Source organism: Octopus bimaculoides, chromosome 5 (assembly GCF_046866305.1).
Source record: "Octopus bimaculoides isolate indiv1 chromosome 5, ASM4686630v1, whole genome shotgun sequence".
Lineage (NCBI taxonomy): Eukaryota > Metazoa > Mollusca > Cephalopoda > Octopoda > Octopodidae > Octopus > Octopus bimaculoides.
This window is the reverse complement of record NC_142932.1, coordinates 77,443,511-77,455,898: the sequence shown is the minus strand read 5'-3', so window position 1 is coordinate 77,455,898 and position 12,388 is coordinate 77,443,511. Positions and strand designations below refer to the sequence as shown.

Sequence of the window (12,388 nt, the reverse complement as noted above, 5' to 3'; positions counted from 1 at the left end):
GTTTATCTCTCACCACGCTTGACAACTGGTGTTGGTGTGCTTACGCCCCCGAAATAAGCGGTTCGGTAAAAAGACACTGACACAATAAGTACGAGGTTTGGAAATAGGTACTGCGGCTGATTTAAAGAAAAAAAAACCTCCAAAGAATAAAAGAATAACAGAATAGAGGATATTCAAATAATAATAACGATCCATGAGGTTCACGCAGAACAACGAGGAACTAAACGATAGCCTATCAGTTTATGAATAAGAACGTGAATATCTGACTACTGTTGATTTTTACCATTGGAGAACATATCCTACCTTAGAGGATGTGGGTTCGTAACACACATGATTGAACAGCAATCATGTGTGTTTCACGCTCGAATCTGCTAGAACATCTTTCCTTTTATCTTTTTCTTGTTTCAGTCATTGGATTGCAGCCATGCTGAAACACTACCTTAGATGATTTAATCGAACAAATCAATTCCAGTATTTATTTATCTAATTTTGTTTTAGAGTCTGATACTTATTTTTTCTGTTTTTAAAGTTTAATACTGATTCTTATAACCGTTAAGTAACCGAGACGTAAACAAACACCGGTTGTTAAGTAGTGTGGGGACAAACACTAAGGCGCACGCCCTGCCTCCTCATGACGGGCTTCCACTGTTTTTGTCAACCAAATTCACTTTCAAGGTGTTAGATTTCCCAGGGGTTATAGCAGAAGATACTGTCCAAGAGTGAACCTGAAATTACATAACTACAAAAGAAATTTCTTAACCACTCAGTGAAGGCCTTTTGTGCGAAAGAAGTTGTGGCCTTGTGCCCTCGGAATAGAAATCCTACTCGCCCTTTTTATCATCATTATTATTATTATTATTATTATTATTATTATTATTATTATTATTATTGTTGTTGTTGTTGTTGGTGTTGTTGTTATTATTATTATTATTATTATTATTATTATTATTATTATTATTATTATTATTATTATTATTATTATCATTGCCTTTGCACAGCTTCTAATGCTGGAGATGTACTACAGTGTCAGCTGTTCACTACCAGTGAAATAAGGTAACAACACTTATTTTTCGAGCACCTTCCGGAGTATTCGAGCGTTTCAAAGCAGTGCTGTTTTCTGCAAGTGCTCTACCCTTATTGCATCCCCTATTTGTTCCGCGTACTTCTCGAGATTTTTGTTCACAATTATTGGTACTACTGCTACCTTTTTCATCGACCACAACTGCTTAACTTCCCAAGCTAACCTGTCATATCTCTCAACTTTTCTTTCTTCCTTATCGCATACCTTGTTGTTAGCTGGGCATGCTATATCTATGGTCCAGCATAGTTTTTTTCTTTCTCAATTAAGACTATATCTGGCTTCCTATTCTCTATTTCATGGTCGCACTGAATCATAAAATTCCATAGGATCTTTGCATTTCTATTTTTGACGATGCCTTCAGGTTTGTGGTCGTATCAACTTTTTGCTCTGTCAAGTCCATACTTGTTGCAAAGTGTCCAATGGACAAGCCTGGCTATATTGTCGTGGCATCTCTGATATTCCTTCTGGGTTAGTAGCATACATTGGCTAGTAATATGCCATGCGATTTCACCATTTTGTTCACAGATTCTGCACTTTTCACTTTCTGCTGTGTTGTCTATTCTGTATTTTATGTAGTTTGTTCTTCGTGCTTGCTCTTGGGCAGCTCAGATTAGAGCCTCCGTTTCCGGTTTTAAATCACTTTTAGTCATTCACAGCCATCTTTTTTCTCTGTCTGTCTTATCTTCAACATCTCAATAAAATTGACCATGCATTCTTTTCTTTATCTACCTATTTTCAGTTTGATTCGTTTTCAATTTCTTGTATAGTGCTTTATCTTTGCAATCTTTCATCCTACACAACCTGACCTTCTTACTTCCAATAATAGTGGTTCTGTGGCAGTTTTTAAATACCATGTTATGTTGTTTTCTTTGCTCTTATGCTGTGTTTTCTTGGTACATACAGTCTGTTTGTGTCACTTTTTGGGTGGAGTGACCCATATCTAGTTAGTAACTTCCTTGTCTTTCTGTCTAAGCTGTTTTGTTCGTCTACTGCCCATGCGATTACCCATGCTCCATATCTGAGTGAAACTGCCCAGGTGTTGATAGCTTCGATCTTATTCCTTTCGTTTAATTTCGACTTAAGGATCAGTCTCAGTCTGCGTAAGTACTCCACCTTAAATTTTCCTGTCATTTCTTTCTCCATCAATTTATCCATTTCCAAAATCCCCAAGTACTTATAGCCCGTCTCTTCTATCTGCTTTATAACCTCCCCCGACGGTATCGTTAACCCATCCATACATTTGATTTTGCCTCTCTTCAAGACTAACACACTACACTTTCTCAGTCCGAACTCCATTCTGATATCAGCACTAAAGTTATACACCGTATCAACGAGGGAACTGACTTGGGCTTCATCTTTACCATAAAGTTTGAGGTCATCCATGAATAACAAATGGTTGTCTTTATGTTGGCGGCTTTTGAATAAATACCCAGCTTTTGCTTTCCTCAGAATCAGTGTTAGTGATATCAAGCACAGTACAAACATCAGTGGGGACAGGTAGTCCCCTTGGAAGATGCCTCTCCTAATTTCTACTATCCCTTAATTTCTTCCGTATGCTGTCAGGTCCGTCCTCCAATTCGCCATACTTTTTTCAAGCAATCGCTCAACATTTGATGCAGTACCGAATAGGTTCATACATTCCATAATCCAAGAATGTGGGATCATATCGTACGCCTTACTATAGTCGATCCATGACATGGCTAAGTTTCTTTTCTTCCTTTTGCAGTCTCTGAGTACAGTTTTGTCTGTTATTATTATTATTATTATTATTATTATTATTATTATTATTATCGACTTTACTTTTCATCCTTTCGCGGTCGATAGATTAAGTACCAGTTGAGTAGTGAGGTCAATATAATCGGCTATCACCCTCCCCCAAATTTCAGGCCTTATATCTATAGCAGAAAGGGTCATCATCATCATCATCATCAATAAATGAGAGAGCAGCACACACCATCAAAGTGACGCAGCAGTACAAATAACTAATCATTTGATGAGGGTACACCAGGTACCCGCATCTCACCCAGAAGTGCGTGACATGGTGACCTCTTTTGTTGTTGTTGTTGTTGTTCTGGTTGATGCTGCTTCTGTTGATGTTATCATAATTATTAAAACGTTGAGGTTGTAGAACCTTTGGCACGCCAGACAATATGCTTATCGCCATTTCGTCTGTCTTTACATTCTGAGTTCAAATTCCGACGAAGCTGACTTTACCTTTTATCCTTTCAGGGTCGATAAAATAAGCACCAGATGAGCATCAGAGGTCGACGTAATTGACTGGCTCCCTCCCTCAAAATTTCAGGCTTTGTACCTACGACAGAAGGAATTATTCATTTATTTATTTATATTCTTTTTGCTTTGTTTTTGCTTGTCCAGATAAGTCGCATTTCACAACTCTCTCTTTATTCTTTTACTTGTTTCAGTCATTTGATTGCGGCCATGCTGGGGCACCGCCTTTAGTCGAGCAAACCGATCCTAGGACTTATTTGTAAGCCTAGTACTTATTCTATCGATCTCTTTTTGCCGAACCGCTAAGTTACGGGGACGTAAGCACACCAGCATCGGTTGTCAAGCGAAGTTGGGGCGACACACACACACACACACACACACACACACACACACACACACACACACACACACACACACACACACACACAATATATATATATATATATATATATATACATATATACAACGGGCTTCTTTCAGTTTCCGTCTACCAAACCCACTCACAAGTCTTTATTCGTCCCGAGGCTATAGTAGAGGACACTCGCCCAAGGTGCCACGCAGTGGGACTGAACCCAGAACCATGTGGTTGGTAAGCAAGCTACTTACCACACAGTCACTCCTAACTTCAGTTTTGTTTGAGTAGTTTAGAGATTTGTTATTTTGAATTTTTTTTTTGTATATTTTGTTGCCAGAGTAACCGGGGTTATGAGGTAGGTGTGTGTGTGTGTGTGTGTGTGTGGAAGGGGGTGATCATTTCCTTGTCTGTCCCAGCAAGGGGCAGAGTTCGTTAAAAAAATGTCTTCTTCAATTTTGTTTTTTAAATTAATACTAAAAAACAAAAATTGCAACAGGCGTCGTGTGATGCGAAAATAAGGATGGTGAGAAGAAAGGGAAGAAACGAGGAGGAGGAGGAGGTAGAAGAAGAGGAGTAGGAGGAAGAAGAAGAGGAGGAAATAGAAAAAAGATGTTCTCAACCACCACCAAAACCACGACCACCACCACCATCACCACCATCAACACTGCTGACAGTAGTAATAATATCGACAACAGTAATCTAACCATTACCAGCGCCATCACCACCGACACCTTCGACGGTAGAAATAACAATAGTGATAATCCGACTATTGGAACGTCACCTATCACCACCGTTACTAACCACCACCACCACCACCGCTGCTGCCACCGCCACCACCACCATTACCATTGCATCATCACCTCCACTACCACCTCCACCACCTCCACCACGACCTTCACCAACATCACCACCACTGTTACCACTGCCATCATCATCATCATCATCATCAGTTTTCCTCTGCCTGATGGCTATGTCAAAAGAAGGATTGAAAAGATAGAAGATAGACACTTTTAACGGTTTGGAGGAGGGATGAATCCTGGAAGTACTGCAATACCAGATGAACCCGTGGCATAGGCGGAGCAAGCCCCTAACTCATCGCTCGCTCTAAAAATTAGTTTAATATTGATGGCTTTATATAGGGACCGTATCAGATATTAAGCCAAGAACAGATACTACACTTTGGTCTTAGCCAAAAGGCCGAGAAGACGCTTTCTTTTCCATTAAGGCCTCATCAATTCCTTCAAGCACAATCTACATAGTACTAAATGGTTCTACGTTGCAAGACGTAAAACATATAGCCAGTAATAGGTCAACTGCTTTTGCTAGCCACGGTAAATGTCCGGTTTCGATGGTGGGTCTTTGATTGTCTATATAGATATATAGCTGATCACTTATAAGGACATATCTTCTATGTTTACTAGTTTATACACACACACACACACACACACACACACACACACACACACACACACACATATATATATATATACATGTATAGGGCGGGATTCTGCATCGTTTCTGATTTACCAAATTTCCCGCACACGACATCGGTCAACCTAACCCTACGGTTGAAGGCATACGTAATTGGTGCCACCAGAGGTATCGAACTATGTATATGTTAAGTGAACTTCTTAATCACTCGTCCACATCCCTTGCATTTCCACAGATTACCTTTTAACCGTGTTACTAAAATTTCTGAGTTTAAAGAAAGACCATTTTGTGTCTTGTGAAAATCTTATGTGAATCTCTAATTAACAAAAGAAGTTCATTATATTGCAATCCATCTTTTTGTTGCTGTTTTAAATGTTATAACTATCTAAGCAGTAACATTATTCTAAGCTATTTTATATCAGTTACATGTTTTACTTCAAAATCTTTTTACGTCAAAATCATTTACGTTTAAGTAGCTACTTATTATGTAATAAATCATGGTTACTAAATTTATTAAATTAGAAACCAGTTGAATATAATTTTTCAACACTCTGGTACGTGCTGCAGCAAGAAAACAGCGCAAGTTAGTTAATAAACGATGTAAAAATTCCTAAATAACGATTCTTTAATAAGTCTTCTGAATTTGAGACAAGTATATTAATAATAAAAGCTTTCTGTCTAATCCTTTTGTCAAACTAAAAATTTAAATGTAATGAACACACCACTATCAGTTACTTAGGGCTTATAGAATAACGTCCAACACTGTAAACAACTAAGCGTATTTATTTATTACATACAATTATTTAATTGTAAGTGGAGAGCTAGTAAAATTGGTTGCTCGTCGGACCAAATGCTTAGCCGCATTTCTTCCGACACATTATGTTGAGAGCTGAGTCAACTCTGCTTTCCATCCTTTTGGGGGTCATTAAAATAAAGTATCAGTGAAGTACTGAGTCGTTGTGACTGACTATTTCCTTCCTTAGATTTCAAAGTTTGTGCCTATATAAGAAAGTATTTGTTGTATGCTATTACATAACTGTAAGGAGACGAGCAGGCAGAACTGTTTACGAGTCGAACAAAATGCTTAGCGGCATTACTTCTGGCTCTTTATCTTCTGAGTTCAAATCTCACCGAAACCAAATTTACCTTTCATCCATTCTGGGTCGATAAAATAAAGTACTAGTCAAGTATATGGGTGGATGTAACCAACTTGCAACGGACCGGTGTCCCGTTTAGGGATATGGCTGTGAACGCGCTCACTCATACGAAAATGGAAACCTAGTACTTGGCATTTTGAGTCCAAAGGCTCAGGAAAAAACATGCAATTTCAGAAACCGACGCTTTAACCCTTTGGAGGCGATTCCCACATATAAAATTCAGAGCCTTTAAGCGCAGACAATATATTTATCCGTAGATAAATAAGTAAAATATGTGAAAAAAAAAAAAAAAGGGATAGCAAACTGGCTAAGTCATTAAAGTGTTGGATAGAATACGTCCTGGTACTTGTGAATCCCTGCGGTCTGAGTTCAGATCCCGCCGAGGCCAACTTTTAGGGAGCCGATAACAAAGTACAAATCCAGGGTATTGAACTCGAGAGAGACGCCTTGTGATATCTGTTTGTAACGGCACTGATGCTAAGCTGCATTGGCCAAAACATCACTGGCATGGAGAGTGTAGAGACTTGCATGCATAGGTAACGGTCAGTCTTCAAAAACGTATCGTACTTAGGCCTACATATACATGCAGATGTAGGGTTAACCTCACCCGAAAAAATGCGCTATACATCAAAAGGTGAACTAATATCTCAGAAACTCTGCAACACGGAGACATTGTATTGTTTTTAATCCAGAAAATGACAGAAAATAGAAGTAGATTCAATCATTTATGCTGTACTTAACACTCTTATGAATATATCACAAAATCTTAGTTAAATGATTGTTGTCTTGGCTGTCACCCATATTCTCGATTGATAGTAATGATAATAAACGTATTGTTGTAGAGAAACCTCTCACGCTAGCTGACAAAATTTCGCTTGCATCCAAAGTTGAAATCGTCTGCTGGTTAATTAATGCATAATAGCATTTTACTTAATATTGTTTAGTGTAATTGTGTGCATATGTAAAAAAAAAATTGTACAATTAGCGTTGTAATTTATTTTTCCTCACAGGTTCCTTTGCATTTACAATTCCCTGCTGTAGTGGAAATGTTCATTTAGTTGACACGTTAAATAACTTGGACGGATCGATATTGTGGGAGGTTCAGTAAGACACTGTTGTAAACAGCCACCACATTATGGCTAACTCTGTGCAGAATCAAAGCTGAAAGATTTCCAGTAACATCCTCTACTTGTCTTCATCACTTCTTTCTTTGTCGCCTTAGAACTTATTAAGGAAGTGTGATGGTGCTGGTATTTTGGCTTGTTGGTCAATCTGCTCGATGAATATTACGATAGAGGTATGGTTTGGCAGAGCCAATCACACTCTCTCGCCCATCAAACTTGTTTTCTTTTGGTGTAACAAGTACCATGAGCCCAAGCGTTATCATCAAGTTGCAGGATTTGTATAGAGTTACCTTCTCTTAGACGAGCAGTTAAAAACCTAAAATGCCTCATCTGTTCTGTATCTGCTGGAATGTCTGTGAGTGATCTTGTTTTGGAGGCATATAAAATGTAAAACAAAATAGTCATCTTCCAAACTAGTTTTTACTTACCTATACAAGACTTCTTATCTCCTCCAAGATTATATTTTGACACACATCTGCATTCCGGTCCTAATTCGGCATCTTTGCATCGGTGTTGGCAACCACCATTTCCCTTCGCACAGGTTACTATTAAATAAAATAGATACAAAAACAATACGGTGCATAACTGTGTGATTAATTCATTGACAAAACTGGTTTAAAAACACATTTTGAAAAGCCAAAGCACTATTTACAGATGTTTAAGAAAATTAGCAACAATTATAACAACAAACATATTAGCAACGGATTCATGTTTAACCACACCACTAATTCGATTGTTCTACGACTGATTCTGAAGTCTATAACAGCCATGCGTAAGTTTTCATGTACCCTATTTACAACCAGGTGGACTGGTCTATTGAAAGTTAACTGCTAATGTGGAGGACACGGTGCAGCGCTGGTTATTAGAACTAATATAATCTACTTTGGTCCGAAGGTTGGCACTACAGAAAATAACCAACAGAGTCTCTCTCTCTCTCTCTCTCTCTCTCTCTCTCTCTCTCTCTATGTATCTATGTATGTGCACACACACAGACACAGAAACACACGCACACAACGATATAATGGAATGGCTGAAAATGAATTTGTAAATAGTTTCAGAATGTATTATAGTAAGTGTTAAGGCGGCGAGCTGGCAGGATCGTTAGTGCTTCGGACATAGTGCTTAGCGGAATACGAGTTCAAATGCTGACGAGGTCGAATTTGCTTGTTAATCATACGGGACCGATAAAATAAGTACTTATTATGCACTGGGGCCAGTGTAATCGACTTAACCTTCCCCCAAAATGGCTGGCCTCGTGGCAAAATTTGAAGCAATTTTAGTGTGTTTATTACACCTGGTCATAATAACTAGCATAGTGTACCATGCACCAGTGATCGGGTCAACGGGTCAACAGAACATATTCTGTAATTGATTAAGGATTATTTGCGTCGTTTCTTCTTCACATAATATATCACACATACAAACATACATATATGCAAACATATGTACACCCTCACATACATTCATGCATACATACATACATACATACATACATACATATCTACGTACTTTCATACACAGTGATTGCCACTTCTTTACAGAAGCAAGCCAACTCTTCAATTGGTCATGATATATTATAGGACAAATACATCCGGTTTTGGTCAAACAGAACCTATTATAGACGTTAGAGATGTTTTCAGGTAGAAAAGTTTCTAGGATTGAAGTAAAATCCTGTTTAAGAAGAGCTCGTCTCAAGATGAAGCAGTCGATGCACCGTGTTTACAATCATCGCAGATTATTTCTTTCCAAGTCGATCGATTTTCTGTCCCCTCCCAGTCTTCAATAATCACAGCAATAACCTTACACCTATATACTTACATTTATACATAAACATATGACTATCCAATTTGTGTTGCTTAAATTCCAATGAAAGAGCCTTGAAAACTGATTCTTTTCTTATTCATTGGTACTTCAAAAAAAAAAAGCCAAAAGAACATACGAAAACATATTACACTTGACCTAATTTAAAACAGCCGTTATAGTACTTTATGGGATAAAGCTCTCGTCTACTCGGTATGATTACTAAAGATTATTGAACGAGTTCAAATTCCGCCGAGGTCGATTTTGCCTTTCATCCTTTCGGGGTCGATAAATTAAGTACCAGTTACGCACTGGGGTCAATGTAATCGACTTAATCCCTTTGCCTGTCCTTGTTTGTCTCCTCTATGTTTAGCCCCTTGTGGGCAATAAAGAAATAAGAAACGTTATCACGCGGGCGGAATGCTTAGCGGTATTTCGTCTGCCGCTACATTCTGAGTTCAAATTCCGCCGAGGTCGACTTTGCCTTTCATCCTTTCGGGGTCGATAAATTAAGTACCAGTTACACACTGGTGTCGATGTAATTGACTTAATCCATTTGTCTGTCCTTGTTTGTCCCCTCTATGTTTAGCCCCTTGTGGGTCATAAAGAAATAGGAATACTTAGCGGTATTTCGTCTGTCTTTACGTTCTGAGTTCAAATTCCACCGGGGCCTTTCATCATTTCGGGTTCGATAAATAAAGCACCAGTTGCGTATTGGAGTCGATCTAATCGACTAGCCCCCTCCCCCAAAATTTAGGGTCTTGTGTCTTGAGTAGAAAGAAATATGTACTACTAAAAACTGTTGAGTGGCCTTTTATTTAATGTTAAATTGTTTTAATATGTTACTTTGCATAAAATCAAACATTAACATACACACATGCGCACGCACATATACATACGTGTCTATATCTATCTATCTATCTATCTATCTATCTATCTATCTATCTATCTATCTATCTATCTATCTATCTGTCTGTCTGTCTGTCTGTCTGTCTGTCTGTCTGTTTGTCTGTCTGTCTGTCTGTACAAGCAGTAATAGGTGTAAAGAATAGATTTAGATGGAACGTTGCATATACAAATGGCATAATGAATCAAGTCTTGTTTTTATAGGTGCATCGGATAATCGATGACTGATTGATATAACCATGTATATTATTATGCAATGAAGTCGAATATTGAATCGATATTATAGGTAGACAGAAAAGCAAAATAAAAAAATAAAAAAATCAACGAGCACGTATGTTGATAGCTCCGTGCAATAAACTCATAATATCCTCATTAGAAGAACCGCTTTTCTATCTTAATAACCGCTAGATGGCAATCGTTCTTAGAGCAGACTGTCTCTGCACTACCTTAACACCGATGAAGAACTTAAGTTTAAGATTAGGATTTCTCTAAGCACTATTTGGAGGATATCTATTACAATATATATATATATATATATATATATATATATATATATATATATATATATATATATATATATATATATATATATATATATATGTATATATATATATATGTATGTATGTATCTATGTATATAAGTATATATGTCTATGTATATATGTATGTACATATGTGCGTAGATATGATTAGATATATATATGTATATACGTATATATATGTATATGTTTATGCATCTATGCATATATATATATATGTAAATATTATATATATATATATATATATATATATATATATATATATATATATATATATATATATATATATATATATATATATATATAGCTATATGTAGTTATATTTTACAGGTTTATTGTTTTAGCAAAGAAATCTGCAAAATATAACTCTACAGTTACACTTAATTCGCATTTTGTTTGGATTTCTGTCCCCTTGATCTTTGATTAAAGAATTTTCCTGCACGCACATACACACACACACACTGAGTGTGTGTGCATGTATTTGTGTATGTATGAATGTGTATGTGTATGTGTGTGTGTGTGTGTGTGTGTGTGTGTGTGTACATATCCACATAGCACAACATACGTAAACGCGTGTTTATTATGGAAATATGGAAATTGGCTAACAATCAAAATCCCTCTTTTTCTTTGTTTTTGCTTTGGATTCGGAGAAAAAGAAAAAAGTAAAGTAGACAGTTTTGTAGATCCAGCAACAGAAGCATCAAGTCCATTAAGAGACTGGAATCAAATTTAGTGAATTTTTATCCCTGCCATTTTTTTCCTGCCAGATGTAAAATAATATGATTAGCAGACGACATTTAAATAAACACAAGCCAGTGTTATGTATAGTCTTCTTGCAAGGTAAATTCATCAAGTAACAGATAATGTAAACGTTTATTTAATAGTCTAGAAGAATAATTTTTTTGATGAAATCTGTTTTTGGTTTACGTTAAGAAGTCTATTCACCAATGGCAAAGAATAAAAACCCCCCAAAAAACTCGTGGACACATTGAAAAGAATGTTTACTGTTTTCAAAATTTGTTCACTTGCAAATTCTGTTGAATTTTCCGTAGACGTTTTAACGTAGTTTGTTTAACATAACAATCCAATTACGAAATTGATGTCTGTGAATATATTTTTTAAAACGTAAGATTGCAAAAATATATATATACGAAGTGCGATAGAAACCCCGCGCATGTTTTATACGGAGATTCGTGTGATACTATTAAAGTTTCGAAAGTGAAAATAGTGTCTTCATGTAGCTAATATTTTAGTGTTTTTGTTCAGTTACCATGATGGATTAGGTCGGTGGATTGGTACACACCGTGCTTTTAAAGATTATATGCTTATTAACTATGGTGAATCTGAAAATGTTTATTGTACCCTGTATATTAGTTTGCATATACTTACGTGTATATAAATCTATTTGTTTCAGTCATTAATCTGCGGCCATGCTGGGGCACCATTTTAAAGAATTATTTAGTCGAACGAATTGACCCCATTATTTACTCTTTTTTAAAGCCTGGTACTTATTCGATCGGTGTCTTTCGCTGAACCGCTATGTTACGGCGAAGAAAATACACCAGCAGTGGTTGTCAAGCAGTGGTCGAGGACAAACATAGACACAAAGACACACACACACACGCCGCACATACGACGGGCTTCTTTTAGTTTCCGTCTGGCAAATCCACTCATATGGCTCTGGTCGACTCGATACAATAATAGAAGACACTTGTCCAAGGTGCCACGCAGTGGGACTGGACCCGGAACAATGTGGTCGGGAAGCAA

At 37.1% G+C, this 12,388-nt stretch overlaps 1 protein-coding gene and 1 non-coding gene across 8 annotated transcripts in view; both read right to left on the bottom strand.

Annotated features, from left to right (window-relative positions):
• Positions 1-12,388, bottom strand: part of LOC106877418 (signal peptide, CUB and EGF-like domain-containing protein 1) — a 381,546-nt gene that overhangs the window by 49,993 nt on the left and 319,165 nt on the right. For all 7 annotated transcript variants that reach the window (XM_089352468.1, XM_089352467.1, XM_089352470.1 and 4 more), the window contains one exon: positions 7,806-7,922. In XM_089352468.1, coding sequence (XP_089208594.1) covers positions 7,806-7,922 — 117 coding nt within the window. The remainder of the gene's footprint in view (positions 1-7,805; positions 7,923-12,388) is intronic.
• LOC128247930 (U2 spliceosomal RNA) lies at positions 4,686-4,874 on the bottom strand. The gene has a single exon (XR_008264272.2). It is a non-coding gene; the product is annotated as a U2 spliceosomal RNA (small nuclear RNA).